Source organism: Ostrea edulis, chromosome 9 (genome assembly GCF_947568905.1).
Source record: "Ostrea edulis chromosome 9, xbOstEdul1.1, whole genome shotgun sequence".
Taxonomy (NCBI): Eukaryota; Metazoa; Mollusca; class Bivalvia; order Ostreida; family Ostreidae; genus Ostrea; species Ostrea edulis.
This window is the reverse complement of record NC_079172.1, coordinates 46,900,181-46,920,554: the sequence shown is the minus strand read 5'-3', so window position 1 is coordinate 46,920,554 and position 20,374 is coordinate 46,900,181. Positions and strand designations below refer to the sequence as shown.

At 35.2% G+C, this 20,374-nt stretch overlaps 1 protein-coding gene across 2 annotated transcripts; it reads left to right on the top strand.

Moving 5' to 3' along the window:
* Window positions 1-1,326: 1,326 nt before the first annotated feature.
* Window positions 1,327-19,955, top strand: LOC125659399 (uncharacterized). Of its 2 annotated transcripts, XM_048891067.2 has the most exons (15): window positions 1,327-1,382; window positions 3,126-3,257; window positions 4,118-4,195; window positions 4,904-5,072; window positions 5,472-5,548; window positions 5,715-5,859; window positions 6,299-6,354; window positions 6,651-6,776; window positions 7,998-8,069; window positions 8,157-8,186; window positions 8,361-8,569; window positions 11,393-11,632; window positions 13,298-13,361; window positions 16,921-17,195; window positions 19,435-19,955. In XM_048891067.2, the coding sequence occupies exons 1-15, from the start codon at window positions 1,335-1,337 to the stop codon at window positions 19,934-19,936; spliced, it is 2,223 nt and encodes a 740-aa protein (XP_048747024.2). In that variant the 5' UTR covers window positions 1,327-1,334; the 3' UTR covers window positions 19,937-19,955. The 2 variants fall into 2 exon arrangements, with proteins under 2 accessions (XP_048747024.2, XP_048747025.2); XM_048891068.2 differs by lacking the exons at window positions 1,327-1,382; window positions 3,126-3,257 and having other exon boundaries at window positions 4,119-4,195; window positions 4,904-5,008.
* Window positions 19,956-20,374: the final 419 nt, after the last annotated feature.

Sequence of the window (20,374 nt, the reverse complement as noted above, 5' to 3'; positions counted from 1 at the left end):
AAAGGACCCTGGGTTGGTGTCTTCAAGTGTGAAGACATTTAAAGAGGGAGGAATGTGGTGGTCAGCCGGGTTTGACTGCTGGTGGCCAGATAGCTCAGTTGGTAGAACACCTGATTAGAGATTAAGAGGTCCTGGGTTCGATTCTCGGTCTTGTCCATTGTATTTTCTCCCTTCCCGTTACAGGAGATATTGCCCTTGACAAATTAGAGAATATAAACTTTTCAGTATCAAATAGTTTTATTTATCAGGTTGTTTATTATACCCAGTGAATAAAATTCCTTCAGAAGATATATTTCTATTTATGCACAAAGTGTAATTAAAGAGTTTGCAAAAACCTATGATGTCACATGAGCAAGCCTCATTCTCTAGCCCCCATTTTAACCAAACCATGGCTCCAAGATCATGTGCACAAATTTGAATCTACTTTATATGAGGAAACTTGCATATTGATTTGAAAAGATGTGCCTCTGGTGCTTTTTCAAACAAACAAAAAAGTATATATAATTGTGTAAAATTTACTGACCAGCGGATGCTTTAAGTGAATATCTCAGTTATACTGCATGAGGCATTTTAAAAGAAAACATATTTTCCTTTTGTCTTAAGACATTTAACAACAGTCATTGACCTTCCCTAGCCTTCGTGGTTGTTGAATCAACACTATATAATTATTTCAATTCAATTCAATTCAATTCAATTCTTTATTGGCACTAAAGCACATTATATAAGAATGTGTTGTTAGCCATACATAGATACACATATATATTGATACATTACAAAATATCAAACTGTTGAATACTTATTTCTAACATTAAAACAGTCTCTGATGTATAGACAGGTTTGTGTTGTAGATACAAGGTTATGTGGATTTAGTAAACAAAATAAGGTATTAATATCTAGTAGTTTTGAATGCATTTTTCTAATTATAGAGTTAAATAGGTATTAGTTATATACATGCAGGTATTACAATGTAGATATGATATAATAATATTGGAGATATATTACTTTGACAATTTGTAGTACTGTGATTCTTGAGGAGAAGATACTTAGAGAATGTCTAATATATATTTTTTTATCAAACTGTCTCATGGGACGAATCGGACCCGGATCCAATTACGTTGGGATTTATTCTGAAATTACAACGTCCCTTATATCATTATTTTCTTCGAAAACTTATCGTATTATCATATAACACATGAATGTTAGCAAAATTATACATAGAAGATCTGTAAATTTTAAATCAATCAATCAATCAAACAGTATGAAAGATAAAGAAGGCTATGCTTATTCCATAGATGTTCAATAGACCCTTTCATCGTTGATACAAGAGGCTCAAGATGGCGGCAAAATATGATTGCATTTTGATGCATGGACCACCTTTTTCAGTAATGCTAATTTATGTCATGTTTTCCCTGTAAACAGACCTTGTATTGTAAAAAGAATCTGTCGACACTCGGCTACGGTGTATATCATGACTAAACAGTTTGTATAACAAGCTGTCATTAATGATAAGCCGAGCTTTCCACATCAAGTTTCCCCCCCTACAAAATAAGTTTATTCCAATATTGGGCAAAGATGGCATAACAGCAAATACAGTTTATAGAGGAAAAAATATCAGAAAAGATTACAACATTAACTACAAATTAATTGAAATTATATGTAGATGCAGCATATGGGGAAACAAGTAAATGTATACAAAAGTTGAATTGAAAATATCGGTGGTAGATCTATACCAACTAGCAGGATTTTTGCAGTTTTATAGCATCAACTCTCCCTGAAGGTTTTAACTCGATATTCACTCAATTTGACAATTACTGGTTTGTCTTCATTAATCATCAACCAAGTAAATTTGTCTTATTTCAATATTTGTTAAATGGCTAAAAAATTTGTTGAGCTTGGATACATCATTAAAAAAAACCCAACATATTTCTTTCTTCAACATAGAATGGGCAATTGTACTGAAATGTAACTCATCTTGTATACAATATAAGTTGTATAATACACATTTTTCCTTTCTTTCTAGAGGCATTTTCTGACCAGTATTGCTTCTTCCTCTTTCAATTCTTAGGTCATATCACTTACTACTTGGAATCATTTAGAGCGCTGCATTCAATACCGCTGGGTTTTTTTTTTGCATGAGTACAAATTCCTGGTTATCCCGAATGCAGATTAAACATCACGAGAATGCATTCAAGGAGCAAGAAATTGCACCACCTCTGTTGTAGAGTAGTCAAGAAACAAGAACATTCTCATCATTCGTAACTCCAAGAGTGGAGCACGGGAATGGCAGTTTCATACACACTCATAGTTTGAGAGCAGGACTCTTCATAAAAAGCAGTTTTACAATCTGCCGAAGCTGGCATGCATCACTTAAAAGTTTTACATGGTATTATTTGTGCCATTTTACATATACTTCAAAACTCTGGCAGTGATTATAAACTCAAACGAACGATATCAGATATTCAAAATTCCTTTTTTTTCATATTTTATAAAAAATATAAAGCCTACTGTATTGGTGACATCATATTTCGTACTCAGTAGAGGTAAACAGGTAATGCTGCATGGACATTAAATAATTTGGTAAACAACTTTACCCAAAGGTAAATATACCACTTTCTAATGTTTTGTAACAGTATGTGAAATTAACAGTAGACTGTATGATCTAGACAAAATCTATAGAAAAAGAATCCATTCTATAGGAAATAGAGCATTTCACAACTGTCTGACTTGTCCATAGAGTGAACACAGATGGCAAGTTGGTGAAACATTTTACACGATACTTCTCATGTGCATAAGGATAATGGTTAAATCAGATGGTGACAATCCACTCTACTTTGGCATTAGAATTTGATTTACATACTACCGCTCTACTCCACTTTGGTATGAGAGCTGGAGTACTCGCTGTAGCTCCACTCCACTTTAGTATGAGAGCTGGAGACTCACTATAGCTCTACTCCACTTTGGTATGAGAGCTAGAGACTCACTGTAGCTCCACTCCACTTTGGTATGAGAGCTGGAGACTCACTATAGCTCTACTCCACTTTGGTATGAGAGCTGGAGACTCGCTATAGCTCTCCTCCACTTTGACATTGGAGTTTGATGTATTCACTATATATTCATTTATCCAGGGAAGCAACATACACTACAGGAAATTTCTCTCCCAAGATCACATCAGGATTTGTCCAAGGCAAATATTTGCTGCTGACCAGAAATGTGGATTGAGAGATGTTGTACTAGATGTGCATCAATGCTTGAAGCAGGTAATTTATAATTATATGCAAGAAGTAGATAAGACTTGTATACATGTATGTATTAATATTTGTCATTTTAAAGCAATACAAGTTGTAACTGACAGTATTTTTTCAACTATCCAATTATTCACCAAATATAACACCTACCGGTTTAACTAATATAATCCCCAAGATCTGAAGAAAAATTCTGCAAAATAAACAAGGGAATATTGTTTGAGAGCACACCTACAATGAGCGTTTCGTATAAACCGCCATTGTGTCATATACACGAACATGGGAACGATGATTGCCGAACATGATCGGGTTGCTGAGACCGAGGCCATATACAAAGACGGAAACTGACGCGAGTAACTACACGTGTCGTTTGTTTTAAAATATTACATTGTTTCATGAATGACTAGAAATACTATGTAAGTGTAAAAAGGTAATAATTACGCAAATGTGCCACTCAAATGAAATTTTGATCATGAATTTTCTATAAAATTGGCATGTTAAACTGTTTACAAATCTAACACGTGCTCAGTGCCTCTCTTTCGCTTTTTCCAAACTGGTGACCTCCAAGATCAATGCACATCGGAGGTTACGAGCAGGAATTACTGACAGATGACAATGATTCATGAATTAACATTTTTTGCTAATTTGACGGGTTTATTGCTTCAGATTCACTCTGATTCTATTAAGTTATATATATTCAATCACATATATGTTGACTATTTGTTCTTTAATTTTTTAATTTATTTACCATCAGTTACAGCTTGTATTGCTTTAACATTTTCCTTGGGATGAAACAAGTGTCCACAGTCGCCATGTTTGCTATAGAGTTAATGCAGTAGATCATGTACAATACTTGTGAAGTGGATTATTTTTAGGACCAGAAAGTGGTTATTGATGATGACAATGCCAGTGTTGCCAAAAGATCAGCATATCTCAAGATGATCCAGAAAAAGGTACATTTTAGCTCACCAGATCTGACATTAGTTTGATATGTATTATATTGTATTTCTCTCCATCCATTTCTAGTATAAAAGTTTTCCTATATATGTATTTTAAAGCATTTTACTCTAGCATTAATGTGCCATATTGTACCAATCTTAGCAAAATTAATTCCTTGGGTTATTTAAGGGAATTACAGTGTGGAGGTTCAAATGCCATGCTTATTATGAGATGATACACATGTGTTTAGTTTTTTGGGCCTCCAGTAGGGGACTGTGTATTGCTATGCAATACTCTCAGAATGCTTATTTTGAGATGATATACATGTGTTTAGTTTTCACATTTACAAGAAGAATCCACCACACGAGGAAATTTTTATCCCATGCTATTTTTGCTGAGAGGTATTGAAAAAATGATTTTGTCCCATTTTTTAATTGCTTAGTCTGTCTGCTTGAGGGTGATAAGTAAATTTTGATTTTTCAGTTTTTGAATGAATTAAGGATGAATGTGAATTAAAAGAAAATAAAACTAGGTAGAGAAAATTTCATGATTACAGTAACTTAATAGACCTGCCCAGTGAGCAGTTTAGGCAGTATAGGACTTTATAAAACATTTCGTTATAGAAGACAGTCTTTTACTGCCCGAACATCATTATGTTTACTGTAGATATGATAAATCTGACATTTATTTAATTTTGTAAAATTGTAATGCTTTAATTTCAGTTTCCAGATAAGACAGTTGCACTAATTAGTTTATTACCAAAGTATGGAGAAGTTCAAGTATTATGGAACCAGGAAGTTTGCCTGAATGGAGAGGAAGTATTGGGGGTCAGTCACACTGACATTAAGTCTTGGTTTGATCCAACAACTGGCCAAGTGTCTTACATCTCCAGCAAGTACCCACATCATTTTGTTCTCTCATAATCGTGTGTAAATGACCCCTTGTGAATTATTTACACGAAACAAATTCATGATCAGATATTTACAGCCTAGGGTGGCTCATTGCTGTAAAGTTGGTTTTTTTTAAAATTTAGAAGTTAAGTTTTTCATAGGCATTTTCATTTCCATTTAAAATATAATGTGTTAAACTTTTCAATAGTTCAGCATGATAATACTTAAACAAAAATTTTTTAAATCCTGACATAAAGAAAATGATATGAAAATGATATACATTTTATGTATTGTGCATGTAATTATAACCATGAACATACATAGATGAATATACATGTATTTATAAGTAAGCAGAAATAAGGCAGAAATTATTCAAATGTTTTTCTGGACTTTGTTTTAGATGAAGAACCTGATGAAGAGGAAGGATATAAAATATTCTATAAAAAATCTCACCTGGAAAACTTTTCAACATACAAGGTACATTTGTATTAATAAAGTTTCTTGAAATTTTTAAACATCCTTTTGAACCAAAATACATGTAGAAGGTGTTGTATAAACTTTCTTCAGGCACTGTAAAGAGATTGTAGAATTGAAGGAATATTTGCAATTATGCTTCTCTGAAGAGTTATCTTTCTTTGTACAGTTCGATATCCCAGGTCTGTTAATACAGATAGAGGCAATATACGTTAAATCAGACAGCCCACTCAAACTAAAGGAAGGGCTGAAAGAGATCTTCATGCATTGGAATGAACAAAACCCAGTTGGAAGAATCATCTTTATTCAGTATGGTACGAAAAAACACTGGCACTGTGTATAAAGGGGCATTAGTAGTGAAAGTGATGGCTACCTTTCTCTCAATGGCATAGGAATATATATACATGTATAATTGATGACTAATAACACATTTATTTTGTACAAAAACCAAGAGAAACTTATTAAAACTACATTAGATAACTGCTTTTAGTGTAAAGCAATCTACATGTATAAGGAAGAATTATTGTCTCACAAGACAATAATTATTTAATCACCGAAATAACATATTCATGTCACTCACTCACTTGTAGCCTGCTTTGAGGTTAAAAAGTGTTTGAAATAATTATATACTAGTATTATTACTGGATTATATGTTATAAGAATGCAAATACATTTATTTATCCACACATTTCTTGTATTAGTTATGCAAGATTCAAGTTTTTAAATTGTTATGAATCTTAATTCGAATTTCAGGTAACAGAGAACTTCCAAAAGAAATTCAAAATTTGCTGTCAAGGTTAGCAAAAGAGGTAAGGATTGTGATCAGTGGAAGGGATGGTTCAATTGTCCACATCTAGAAGTAAAAGCTGGTTGATATCCTGAGGTTTCTTTATGAAAATAGTACATTGTTATCAATCCCATCTGTGGTATGCTAGGCAGGACCCAGTCCATGCATTCTTTAAATCATGCATTCTTTAAAGTGTTATTTTCATAGAGAAGCATAGTCAGTATAACAAAAAGAAGATATTATTCTCTAGCTAGAGTTTTCTGTCTACAGATATTATTCTCTAGCTAGAATTTCCAGTCTACAGATATTATTCTTTAGCTAGAATTTCCAGTCTACCTGTTCCACATTGTTGATCCAACAGCAGCAGGACCATTCTCAGAGCCTCCTAATCCAGGGATCCTGGCCTTCCTACAAAAGCGCCATTGTCTGTTTTTACATTGTACAGTAAGTATGCCAACTTGTGTTAGTCAGTGATCTACAGAAGAGTGTAGAATGAAGAATTAGGAATAGAAAGTTCTGAACCTTTATAGCAACAGTAAGCCTAAATTTTGTCAAGAAAGTTGAAATCTGCTTGACAATTTTGTTTATCAGACCCATTTGTTAATGATTTCTCTGGATATTCAGAATTTAAATTGATGAACCACCATGCATCGTAAATGTGGAAACTTGTTTGTGTTGGGGGAGTGTTATACTAAATGTGATTTTTCTTGCACTATATATATAAGTTCTCATCATTTGTACTTTTATAAATGCAGTACAGGCTAAAATGATATAACAAAACGTTTCAAGTCAATCCTTTTAAAATATCTTTGTTTGCCTGATACTATATTTAATTTAACCAATACTACGTATAACTAAAAATAATTTGGTACAATTGTAGGTAGGCAAAAAAATTTTCCAAAGGTTTTTATTCTAAAGGGGCTCTGTAGGCAAAAAAATTTTCAAAAGTTTTTATCCTAAAGGGGCTCAAGCATGCAAGGACATATTTTTTAGTGAGAATACTACAACATGTTTAGTTACACATTTTTGTGAATATAACTGCATTTTAATTTTATGAAATTCATGTATTAATTACAATTGCTATTGGTCCATTTGGATTGCTGAATGATGCTTAACATCAATCGTGTCTGGGTTTATTTACATGCATGTTGCATAATAATTTGGGAATCTACATGTAGATGTATTCTATATCAAAATTGTTAAAGTTTGAAAATGAAATTTTTTAAAACAAATAATGTTGTGCCCTTTATCCATTTTATGCTAAAGAACAGACAATGGCTCAGAAATCCATCAAACACTTATCAGTATGTAAATAATGGCTGGCAAACACATCTCTGGTAACATTTTCTTCTATTATGATAATGTGTAGTTGGTTTTATTCTTACATTTGTTGTAACAGTGATCGTACAGAAAGTGGCTGATGTTTGGTTTTTAAGGTCTTTCTAAATCAGCTGATTTTTAGGGGTGACTAGTGTTCAGGTGGACAGGTTTCTAGTGGTGTTGCTGACATCAACATGCATGCCCCATGACATCTTCGCAAGCCAAGTGTCTGATTCGCTTTCTCTCATCTTGAGAATTAGACACTTGGCTTGCAAAGATGGCCCCATGAAGGTGTAGGTGACTGGAAAATGAAATAAAACTTTTGATATATTTTTTATTTCATAGAAAACTGTATATATATACAACACCCAGGATCACATGGACATGGCCAGGGCTGCTGGTGTAAACTGTGTCAAGGTCAGTTTTCTTAACTATGACGATGATTTTATTGGAATTTTGTTTTGATGTGGTTCTTAAGAAAGTTTTTTTTATCAATCTTTGCAGATGACTCAAATTCTACACAATCCAGCTCTGGTGAGTGGCCACAGTCAACTGTTCAATTGATGTGATTCAATATGAAATGAATTGTAGTCTGATTAAGCATAAAAATCATTAGCTTTGTAGATAGAATTTTTTCATGGATAGTCAATTTTGTAAGCATTAGCATTTTAGCACATGTGTCTAGTTTAACCACACCATTATTTGCAGGTTATTGGTAGTCATGTGATCACTAGATCCCCTGTCCCAGAATACCTCAGAACCATGGAGATTCTACCAACAGACCAGACACCCTCTGGAACCCCCAGTCTTCCATGTGTGACAGAGAAGGGAGATTTTTTGGAGAACTGCATGACATGCAGACTTCCTCAGGGGAGACAGGAGTTCATTTTTGCCAAAGATTTCAAAACTATTTTGAGGTAAGTGACCCCTATATAAAGATATGCATAGTTGCGAATTTGCCAATCCTCCAGCCCTATTGTAGGATAACAACCCCAAATTTCTCACTATTTTTAGGTCACCTGAGTCATTAAAAAAATAGCGAGAAATTGACAAAATTTTGGGTTGTTATCTTACAATAGGGGTGGAGGGTTGGCCAGAGTTGTCAAAATTTTAAATTACTGTCAGACATTTGGTCTGACAGAGTTAAAAGGTTCTGTCAGACCGGACAAAGTTTTGTCAGACCAGATACATGTTTGTATTGAATAGAAAGAAAAAAGAAAAATGTACTGCACCAAAATGCCTTTTATTTTTTAACAGCAATGTATCTCCCACTCATATCCAGCCAAACATGGTCAGTTTTGCACCATCTTGGAACTCACAAACACCACGGAAGCCTTCGTAATTTTTTAATTGGTCCAGGTTCAGGAATTTTTTTTTTCCTTTTCTTACCAAGTTGTTTGTTTTTCCCTTCATATTGAGACATCATCAGCTACAGGTGAAATACCAAAAATTTAGACTTAAGCTCTGTAGTCTGACTCAAGGCCATAACGTGTTAACACCTGCCGCAACATGGGAGGTCATATCTGAAAGACCATGACTCTCACTGCTAAATGCCGAGCGTTTGTCGAGGGTATATTTACATCTTAGGTTTGACGCAGCCACAGCACAAGCAGAACTCGAACTCACGACCTTCCAGTTATGAAGCGAACGCTCTACCACTGAGCTACCACAACAAGTCTTTTCTTCCTGGGTAGAGAACCTTTCACTTAGATCGGTCGCGCGGCCATGTTGTTTGGGTGACTTTCATTTGCGCATCCCAAACCCGAGCTCTAAAATAATCGGATCACACCTGATATTTTCAAACGGTCATTTGGACCGACATTTTCTAGCAAGTTATCGGTCCAGAGAATTTTTTATCTGCCTTGCTGACAGGACCAACAATTTGCGACAACTCTGTTGGCAAACTAGCAACTATGCATATCTTTGGCAAACTGGCAATTTTGATAAAGACTTTATGACTATGCATTTAGTTTTTTTTTTTACACATGTGCAATTGTAGAAGATTTTTGAAAATTAGTGAATTTTTGGGAGTTTTTGCTCCGCCGTAAGGCCCAGGGGAGCAGGAGTCTTGAATTTCTAGATTTCATAGCCCTCAGACTAGACTTTTAGTTATATACATTTCCAATATTTTTGCCTTTGATGTCTTCACCAATTGTAATGATAGCGTATGTGCATATGTATCTTGATAAATATAGTGTGACTATTTTAATGGCTGGGAAAATAGAATGTAAACATAGGAAATAAATTTCATTTGTGAGAACACATGAGGGTATGAACAGCAGTGCTTCACAGGGACATATGAAGAATTCAAGTGTAAAGCATCGTAGTTCAAAAACGAAATTTATTTCTTAACTAACGCTAAGGTGACCATTAAGGTCTTTGGGCCTCTTATTACTTTGTCACCCCCCCCCCCCCCAACTGATGATTTACCTGAGTAGGGGGAGGGAGTGATTAAGTAACAAGAGGCCCAAAGGCCCGACTCAGGATTTACCCGACCAGTTACAGTAGCTTGCCATGGTCACATCAAACTGAAGACTTTAAAATAGGTAGAGATTGCTCCTTCACCAAACGCTCAGCAATGAGAAGTGAGAATCACAGGTCTTTCTCATATGACCTTAAAAACAGAGGTCCCGTGTCACAGCAGCGTAGGCACGATAAAGAACCCTCACTGCTACGGCCCTGAGCGCCAACCATAGATCTAAATTTGTGGTACTTCACCTACAGCTGGTGATATCTCAATATGAGTGAAAAATCCTCGACGGAACGTAAAACAGAAACAAATAGGACGTAAAAACAATCAATCAGGATTTACCTCATATATTATTGAAACGTCATTGTTCGTGGGGGATTGATGTTCGTGGATTTCGTCGGTCTCTCTTACCTACGAATTTACGTGTCCTCGAACATTTTTTAAATCAAATAGAGTTATCTCTTCTAGTGACATCGAATCGCTTACCCACGAAATTGCGTTCCCACGAACTAGCAAAATTTTGCTTACCCACGAACATTGGCCCCCACGAATTAAAATGATTCCACTGTAACCCGATACAAAATTCCACATATCACCCACAGTTAGCTAACTAGTCAACCACTTTCTCCCATGGATATGGCAATCACATTTCAAAAACCAATTTTGTCTTCTGCCACAGTTTTACAACTGTAAATTAATACATGCCTTCAGTACTAGGACATTTTATGACTTCCCCTTTTCCAAAAATTCTAGATTTTGTTCATTCTCAATGATTGATATTTTCAGTAAGGTTTTATTAAAACATGCATTTCTAGCAATGTCTTTGTTCATTCATGCTATTGTGACAAATTACATCATTTTGATTTTTTGTGCAGAAAGTGCTGTTTGTCTTAGTCTTTCATCAATTCTTACCAAATTAGAGGTGGCCATATTTAGACAATGTCATGTTGATATACTTTTCATAATTCAATATTTCCTGATTTAATTGTTGAGAAGAAGCATATCTTCTGAATTTGTAGAAAATGCAAAGTAGAAATTTTGTTCCATTTCGTTATATTCCTGGTAATAAAAGCTAAAATAATAAAGAAAGTGGAGGATTGGAATTTTATCATGACGTGAAGATTGGCTGAAAAGCTGCCTTATTGCTAATCCTTATGTAGGAGTCTACAAAATTAGACCCGTGCGTCGGGTTTTTAGTGAAAGTAATAACAGAATATAAAACTTGCTATATACAAGGCATTTCAGTGATAAGGAAAATGTATATTTCAAGTTATCAAGAGCTATACCAGAGTTGTGTGTCAGTATTGAGACAACAGACCAGCATTTATACACAAAGTGGGGATGAAGAAGACGAGAGAGATCCAGACCAGAAAGCTACACTGAATGACTCCACTAGAAAACTTCCTTCATGGATGATTGGAATGGAGACTCCCCCGGTGAGGAAGAATACGCCTGCCAAAACTTCATTATGCAGAGAAGAGACTTCTAGTTCTACAGAGGGGCACACAAGGTTAGCGAAAATTAGTGTACTGTAAATAAGTCAAGGGAAACTTAGTGTACTGTAAATAACTCAAAAAAAACTTATTGTACTGTGAATAAGTCAAAGGAAACTTAGGTACTGTGAATAAGTCAAGGAAAACTTAGTGTACTGTAAATAAGTCAAGGAAAACTTATTGTACTGTGAATAAGTCAAGGAAAGCTTAGTGTGCTGTGAATAAGTCAAGAGAAACTTAATGTACTATGAATAAGTCAAGGAAAACTTAGTGTATTGTAAATAAGTCAAGGAAAACTTAGTGTACTGTGAATAAGTCAGTGGAAACTTAAAGTGCTGTAAATAAGTTAATGGAAACTTAATGTCCTGTAAATAAGTCAAGGAAAACTTAATGTACTGTGAATAAATCAAGGGAAATTTAATGTACTGTAAATATAAGACAAGGGAAACTTAATGTACTGTAAATAAGTCAAGGGAAACTTAATGTACTATAAATAAGTCAAGGAAAACTTAGTTTACTGTGAATAAGTCAAGGAAAACTTAGTGTACTGTGAATAAGTCAAGGAAAACTTAGTGTACTGTAAATAAGTCAAGGAAAACTTTAGATTAAGGGAAGTTTACGTGTGCTGTAAATATAGAAAGTGAAGCTTGTGGTGGTGTGGACATGTAAAGAGAAATTTAGTGTAAATATGGATGTAGGGAAGATTGGAGTGGTGCAGATATGTAAGGTTAACTTAGTGTACTGTAAATATGGAAAGGGAAACTTAATGTGGTTTAAACATGGAAACATACTGTACTCATTAGACAATTATTGACATTCTTGAGGTCAATACATTTAATGTTTTATTGTATGATTGAATAATTCCAAACATTGAAACCAGCTACTAGAGCTTATAGAATGATATCTGTCAGTCATTTTTGAATGCAGCTAGAGTGCACCTAGTTAAAGATGTTAAAGAGATGCATGTTTTGGGCGACAAAAAGATGATTACGATTTGTATCAATTTGGAAATTCGCTATTTATTTTTTATCTGATGTTGAAGAAATTAAATGTTATATTTATCTAAAAGGCCCATGGAAGTGAACCAAATGTTCTATTATTTCTAGTTTGTTTGGATCTCAGTCAGTCAGAAATCTTGGAATTATTCAAATATATGATATTGAAGAAAGTGACTGTTCTGTTAACATGGAAACGGGCTTAAAAATCATTTTTATGATTTAAAGAAGTAAAAATAACTTTGTTATCAATATTTTATCAGTTTGCAATAATCATTGATGAATACTTCTGTTATTTACTTTCACAAATAGAAATGATAAATTTTCATATTTATCATCAAATTTTACAATGATCAAGTTACTGTGGAATCGTCATTGTTCGTGGGAGATTGATGTTCGTGGATATCGTGGGTCACTCTTACCCACAAAGTTATGTGTCCTTGAACATTTTTTTTAAAACCAAGGAGAGTTATCTCTCCTAGTAACATCGTATCGCTTACCCACGAAATTACATCCCCACAAACCAGCAAAATTTTGCTTACTCACGAACATTGGACCCCCACAAATTAAAATGACTCCACAGTAGATAACAATAAGTGTAGCATAACTTCTGAGATCAAAGTAAGAAGCAAAATGTCTTATTGTGATTTAAAAATATGTGTATCAATTGCTGGTCATTATTTCTAGAGAAACAGTGTATGTAATGACAGAAGAGGAGCTCCGAGAAGCTGCGATACATGTTTTGAAGCAGGTACTTGTACAATATTTAGATTTACAGAACATTTGTCGAAAATTCTATGTATTGATAGGAAAATGTTTATATTTGTTGACATACATGTGCATATTCCCATAGATGCAATGGGATGCAGTCAGTTGTGATGTCGCACTAACAATTATTTATCCGTGAAATTCTTGAAAATTAAATCTGAAGCATCATTAATAGGTTATCGACTGAATTGACGGAAATATGCCCAAGATCATTGTGTAATAAAGCAGACTGAGCAATGACAAACAGCAGACATATTTCCTAATTTTCAATCAATTGCCTTTTTTATTACATATTTTTCGAATTCTATGCACTTTTAATATTAGAAGTGCACAGTTGTTTACATTTTCAGTAGGAGACGGAAGTGTTTATTTATGTCCATTATTACTTATAAACAAAATATGACATCACAATCATTGAGTTATTTAAGCAGATGTGACATCACTATTGAGTGAAAGTATGTACAGTAGTTTAAAGTGTGGGCTTTTATGACTAGATAGTACCTAACCTAGGTACTCGCTGTAGAATCTACAGGGAAAATAGATAAGATGTAGAATATAGATCATATTTGGAAAACTAGAAAACAGTCTATATGAACTTATAAAGTAAAAATAGTTTAGTTTTGGGGGTATATTAGCATGATATCTACTCACTTGTGCATTGGAGATCACAATAATTCTGTAAATATCCATAATACAGTACATCTATAACCTTATACATCTAAAACTATGGACAGCTATACTTTATATAAATTTACAAACTGAATTCCACCGTTGTACCATAGTACAGCTCAGTCTGGTTTAAAGCTTATGTAACAGGAAGGGAGAAAATGCAACAGGACAGACTGAGATTGGAACCCAGGACCCCTGAATCTTTAGTCAAGTGCTCTACCGAGCTATCTGGCCACCGGCAATCAAACCCGGCTGACCGCTACATTCCTCCTTCCTAAAATGTCTTTACACCTCAACCCAGGATATTAATCCCCTGGCAGACATTTTCACCTGTCAGTTCCAGGGGCTGGTCTACGGCACCAAATGTAACAGGAAGGGAGAAAATGCAATGGACCAGACAGGGATTCGAACTTGGGCCCCCTGAATCTCTAGTCAGGTGCTCTACCAACTGAGCTATCTGGCCACCAGTGATTGAAACCGGCTGACTGCTACATTTATAATGAAGATGTCAGGCTTCAGGACAGACATGGGGTTTATTACTTTATGTTATAATCAAGATGTTAGGTATCAGATCTTCATGTACTTTACATGTATGCAAGTAGATAATGATTTTTATGCCCCCGAGATCGAAGATGGGGGGGGGGGGGGGGGGGGGCATATTGATTTTGTCCTGTCTGTCATTCTGTTTGAAACTTTAACCTTGCTAATAACTTTTGAACAGTAAGTGCTAAACTTTGATATTTCACATGAGTATTTCTTGTGACAAGACCTTTATGTGGGTACCAACATTTTTTAGCTCACCCGAGCCAAAGGCTCAAGTGAGCTTTTCTGATCATTTGTCCGTTGTCTGTCGGCGGCAACGTCGTAAACTTTTCACATTTTCGACTTCTTCTCAAGAACCTCTGGCCAATTTCAACCAAATTTTACCACAAAGCATACTTGGGTGAAGGGCTCTCAAGTTTGTTCAAATGAAGGGCCATATCCCTTTCCAAGGGGAGATAATCACAAAAATGCAAAAATAGGGTGGGGTCATTTAAAAATCTTCTTCTCAAGAACCACTGGGCCAGAAAAGCTGACATTTACATGAAAGCTTTCTGACATAGTGCAGATTCAAGTTTGTTCAAATCATGTCCCCCGGGGGTTGGATGGGGCCACAATAGGGGATCAAAGTTTTACATAGAGATATATAGGAAAAATCTTCTCAAGAACCACTGGGCCAGAAAAGCTGAGATTTACATGAAAGCTTCCTGACATAATGCGGATTCAAGTTTGTTCAAATCATGGCCCCCGAAGGTTGGATGGGGCCACAATAGGGGTTAAAGTTTTACATACAAATATATAAGGAAAATCTTTAAAAATCTTCTCAAGAACCACTGAGCCAGAAAAGCTGATATTTACATGAAAGCTTTCTGACATATTTCAGATTTCAGTTTGTTAAAATCATGGCAAAAAATTGACATTGGTCATAACTTCTAAATGGTAAACATTAGAGCTTTCATATTGCGCATGAGCATTTCTTGTGATAAGATCTTTCTACAGGTACCAAGATATTTGTCCTTGTGACCTTGGCCATCTTTGGAATTGGTCATTATTAGGAGCATTTCGTCTTGTTTTATATTTCAAGTGTAAAACTCAGCAAAATGCACAGACCAGTATGATTTACTTAATAAACTCCACATCGTCGCTAGCCACGATTACCGAGTCCTGTAGTACCTACCCTACCTCATTTGACATAGTTCAAACAGAGTCAATAGGCGTGGCTTGCAACGATGTAAACTACAGTCCTCAGCAAGGTTCGGTAACTCGCATTGCATGTGTAAAAATATATCTTCAGGATGCTGTTTAAATACTGACAGCTGGCACATCAGGAAAGGGGTTCTGATGGTATCCATGAGTGTTTTCAGAGCAAGCCAAGAGTTAAAAAATGAACATGTACTGTAAATAAGTCTCGGGAAACTTAAACAGAACCAATGTCTCCAACTTCTTGAAAGAAAGATAACTCATGATATATGTAGTGAAGTTTTATTTAAAAAATTCATACATTATTTTTGTTATATTACAGAATACAATGCAATTATTTTTATCCCCCCCCCCCCCCCTTGAAAAAGAGGGGGCATATTGTTTTGCGCCTGTCGATTAATCGGTCTGTAAACCAGGTCTTGTCTTCTCAGTATCGTAAGAGCCCTTTGTTTCACAGACTTCAAACTTGATACACTAGTACATCTTAAGAAGTAGATGACCCTATTGATTTTGAGGTCATGGGTCAAAATACTCTGGACATAGTGAGGTAAAGGTATTGTCCACTCAATATCTTGAGAGCCTTTTCCTTGACAGACATCGAACATAGTACAATGGTACATTGTAAGAGGTAGATGAACCCTATTGACTTTGGGTTCACATGGTCAAGAGTCAAATCGGATATAGTAATATGTTGACTCCTCTATTGATTGACACCAAACTTGGTACACTGGTACGCTTCATGACTAGGCCATCTGCCTTTGGCAGCTGGACTAGTCACCTGTCAGCAGAACTAGTAAATTATAGTATCGGGAAAACTTTATTTTTTAAATAAAAATAATTTGTTACAGTTAATTACAATCATGCACTGGTTCAAAACCCCATCTTTCAGCTTTGTGATCAACTCAGATCAGAAGTAGAATTTAATATCACATATTTACAAATGTAATCAATTTCTTGCTGAGGCAAAAAGTTGCATTGCTCAGTGTCAAAATGAATCGAAAAACTTGGCAGACTTTGGAATTAATAGATGTATGTACATGTAGATGTACATTGTGATATCCTACCATGTATGCTGTGTTCATGGAACATTTGCTTAACAGGCGGTTACAGCCATTTTTATTTTTTACTTACAGGCAGGCAGGAATGTTTCTACAGCAACTGACACAAGGTCAGTAAGTGAAAATTTAACCAAGGAGACAAAAATAGATCTGAAGAACAAAAAACCAACTTCTGCAACCAAAATCCGTAATCTGAAAACAAGAGTATTGACGAATAGTAATGCAAGGGAACTGGACAGGGAGAGGCCAGGACCGAGCAGGGATGGGACCGGTCGTAATTGTGCTGTACTAGAGGATCTGATGGCAGACACAGGGGTCAGGAGGGCTAGTCCCCGAAAGACCAGGACAGGGTAAAGATTTAATTAATTACATTAACAATAAACAACATCTAAGTACAGGTATTATTGTGAATCAGGAAATTTTGGCATAGGTTCAATTTTGTACAAGTGGATAAAGATGACATAGATTTTAACAAAAAAAATTTAAAAAATTCGCAAATCAACTGTAACAATGTTAAAGGTATTTTAACAATTTTTTTTTAAATTCAATAAAGTCACAAAGAAGTAGGTTCACGCATAGCATAAATTAGCTGTTACAGTCCCTGAAACGTTCTTCTTTCCCACTTGCACGGTGAACGCACGCAGAGCAAACGGTGAATAATGAAATGAATAATGAATAGACACCTGAGATGAAAGCTCAAGTGAGCTTTTCTGAATGCCTGTTGTCTGTCATCTGTGTGTGTGTCTTTAAATTTTCACATTTTCAACTTCTTCTCCAGAACCATTGGGCCAATTTCAACCAAACTTGGCAAAAAGCATTCCTGGGTGAAGGGCTTTCAATTTTATTCAAAGGGAAGATAATCACAAAAATAGAGTTGGATCATTTAAAAAATTTCTTCTCAAGAACCACTGGGTCAGAAGAGCTGAAATTCATATGAAAACTTCCTGACATAGTGCAAATTCAAGTTTGTTAAAACCATGGCCCCCGGGGATTGGGTGGGGCCACAATAGAGGATCAAAATTTACATTCGAATATATAGGGAAAATCTTTAAAAATCTTCTCAAGAACCACTGAGGAAAAAAATTTACATTTACTTGAAAGCTTTTTGACATAGTACAGATTCAAGTTTGAACCATGGCCCCCAGGGGTAGGGTGGGACCACAATAGGGGATCAAAGATTTACACGGGAATAGTGATGAAATGATTGTTGCCAATGATCAATTGTCGGTCGTTCAGAGATATGTGATGCTAATAATCAATTATAAAATAAAAGTCGCCGACATCTTTGTCTCAAAGAAGAAAAAATCCGGAAATCACTTCAATTTTGTGCAGATTTTATTTTCTGTATGTGAAACTTGATATAAAAAAAGGGCAAGCAAACAAAATGTGAGAAGTGAAGGACAGTAACAACAATGATACTCACACAGTCAGATAAAGGAGTCTGTCTCTGATATCTTTGAGACATTGTGATTATAAATTCCATTACATGATATATTGAAATTCTGATTTATTTACCTGTGAACAAAGGAAACAAAAAAGAATTTAAATGTTCATTGTTGTTTCCATATGTTTAATGATTCTGTTATCTATTTTGAGGGGAAAACACTTTAAAAATGATAATTTCAATTATAATCGATTACATGTGTCTGATTATTACCAATAACCGATTATGGTTTTTGGTCCGATTGCACATCACTACGTGGGAATATATAGGGAAAATCTTTAAAAATCCAATGAGCCAGAAAAGTTTACATTTACATGAAAGCTTTCTGACATAGTGCAAATACAAGTTTGTTAAAATCATGGCCACCAGGGGTAGAGTGGGGCCATAATAGGGGGTGACATTTTTACACCCGAATATTTAGGAAAATCTTTTGATATCTTCTTCTCAAGAACCACTGGGCCAGAAAAGTTTATATTTACATGAAAGCTTCTTGACATAGTACAGATTCGAGTTTGTAAAAATCATGGCCCCCAGGGGAAGGATGGGGTCACAATAGGGATAAAAGTTTTACATGTGAATATGTAGGGAAAATCTAAATTAGGTATGGGCCAAGGTGACTCAGGTAAACAATGTAGCCCATGCATGGGCATCTTGTTTAGTACCACCTGTCCCCATAATCATACCAAATATGGAGCCTCGTCAAGGTCAAAGGGTGCATTGGTTGTTCCATTAAAGTAATGAAATGGTCAATGATATAAATATAAATTTCAGTACTGAAATCTAGTTTATAGTTTTAAAAAATACCCCAAAAAAATATAAATATAAACAATGAAATGTCTTCTTTTTTTTTTTTTTATTGGGTGATGAATGTAGGAATCATTACAGAATAAATTTACATAATGAATATGAATTTTCATGTTTTTATTATTATTATTATTTTTTTTTTTTTACTATGCTAGCTACCTTCATCACCCGATAAAACAACAAAGAAAGTATTTTATTGATTGAATGTGTCATAACTTACATGGCCACACATGAGGAGGAGGGGAAGGAGTTTCATGAACACACATCTTGTGTTGTCTTTAATCAACTCTTTGATCACTAGTTAATACTAGGCTTGTATGTTTGATGTATTACAATTTTAGACTCCAGCTAAAGAAAGTTGCAGAAGGAAGCAATACTCAGAAATCTCCACTAGGGAAACGGTTACGTAACACTGATAAAGAAACTCCAAAAAATGCCCTGAATGTCACAGACCAGGAATTCCAACACTATAAATCAGAGAAATTTAAAACCGGTGAGTCATTCGAATTGGGAGCCAGACTTCCACAGAAAGGCAAGCAGAAGGACCCAACGGAAACACAGCGCTGTGTTTGGGGTGATTCTGAAGGCAGTCTACCAGATTCTCAGGAACCAGGCCCTTCCGATGTGTTCCACAGGACTCGATTAAAGCCGAATCAAAATCTGTCCAAACACACGCACACAGACCGCAGTGAGACCGCAAAGTCTCAAGTCAGAGAGCCGATGAAAAGACGAACTGAGTCCAGTGATACCCATTCACCTAAAATTAGAAAAACTGTGGTGAAAAGTGACCCCGAAACTACTCGCAAACCAGATTTGTCTATTTTAGACGAAATCTTTTTCTAATTAAAACAATATCCCATCATTTAAAACAGTCTTTTTTATTTGTATTCAGTTGGTGTATGAAAAAAATCTGTTCATTTATGAAAGCATTGGCATCCATACCATTCAAAGAACACATTACAACAGTCCTTTTGGAGGTACAATGTAGTATGTATGTTTGAATTCCATGATTTGGCATTCATTTTCACAATGGAGAATCAATTACACAAAAAATTGGCAACGAAAGTCAACACAAGGGAAAATTCAAATGAGTAAATAATGTCTTTATCAATAATGAATTGTCACATAACTTATATCAACATTTGAAGAATTTTCTAAGGAACAAATCTATACTAAAATGGTAGTTCTACGTGCGATAGAAGCAGAGGACACTGACATAGTTTTGGTTTTTTTTTTCAGTCGAAAACTTTCCGACCGCCAAAAAACTGTGTCAGTGTTCTC